This window comes from Camelina sativa, unplaced genomic scaffold (assembly GCF_000633955.1).
Source record: "Camelina sativa cultivar DH55 unplaced genomic scaffold, Cs unpScaffold02994, whole genome shotgun sequence".
Lineage (NCBI taxonomy): Eukaryota > Viridiplantae > Streptophyta > Magnoliopsida > Brassicales > Brassicaceae > Camelina > Camelina sativa.
This window is the reverse complement of record NW_010924103.1, coordinates 1-935: the sequence shown is the minus strand read 5'-3', so window position 1 is coordinate 935 and position 935 is coordinate 1. Positions and strand designations below refer to the sequence as shown.

Here is a 935-nt window from a genome sequence, read left to right as displayed (position 1 = left end):
AAAAAAAAAAAAGTTGTTACTATTATTTGAATTTCTTGTTACATATGAATAATCAGTTTAAGTTGAAAATAAAAATGTTGCCGAAATATATTGGTCTGATTATTTTTCCAACAAATGAAAACCTACCTAATAAAAAAAGACGTCCGTGAAATAAATATAATTAAGAACGTAGATCAGAAGAAGAGTGTTGCCACGACAGCCGATGCAAAGCTAATTAGTCCCGCGAAGTTGATGGCCAGAGCTGAGCTTGTTGATTTGGTCGTCGAAGAAGCTGAATCTCCGGTGGAACCGCTTCCTGTTCATGCGTTTTAAAATTAAATTTAAAATATTCCACTATTTTTTATATATAAAAAGACGAAAACAAAATATGCCCCATAAGAAAACCATAACAATGATATTTAAATTTGATTTTTTATTTTTATTTTTAAAGATTTGAATTACTATTTGAATATGTGTATTCGTTACCGGTGAAAGATGCCGGAGGAGTTTTCGGGGTTGCCGGCGGTGTCGAAGACGAAGACGGAGTAGTACCTTCGTTAACAACACAGAATCAATCAACAGAGATAAGAAGAATTAATGTCGCATTAGGCTTAATTAAGAAATTCAAAAAGGCGTCACAATAGGCTAATTATAATCAACCAAAACGCCGCCGTGTTGTGATGTTATACTCACCACCGGCGCTGTTTTTGCATTGAGACACGTCAGCTTTGGCGCCACAAGCGTTGGGGAGAACGAGAGCGTTTTCTTTAGTGAGGTTAAGCGATTTGAGCATATCGACGTTGTTGAAGACGGAGCAGAGACACATCACGTCACTGTCGACGATCTCCCTCAACGGCATGCAGCACGACGGAGGAGGCGGGGGACTCACCGAGTGAAGATACGGCTGACAAGGCATCAGTTTCTGTATACACGGCAATGCGTGCGCGTCTCCTCCT

The 935-nt window shown here is 39.5% G+C and overlaps 1 protein-coding gene across 1 annotated transcript; it reads right to left on the bottom strand.

The window, feature by feature from the left end:
- Positions 1-20: 20 nt before the first annotated feature.
- On the bottom strand, positions 21-931 carry LOC104774464 (protein YLS3-like; the record flags this gene model as incomplete). Its single annotated transcript, XM_010499066.1, has 3 exons — positions 21-295; positions 466-531; positions 673-931. Coding segments are annotated over 3 exons (447 nt in total), but the record flags the coding sequence as incomplete, so codon positions are not given.
- Positions 932-935: the final 4 nt, after the last annotated feature.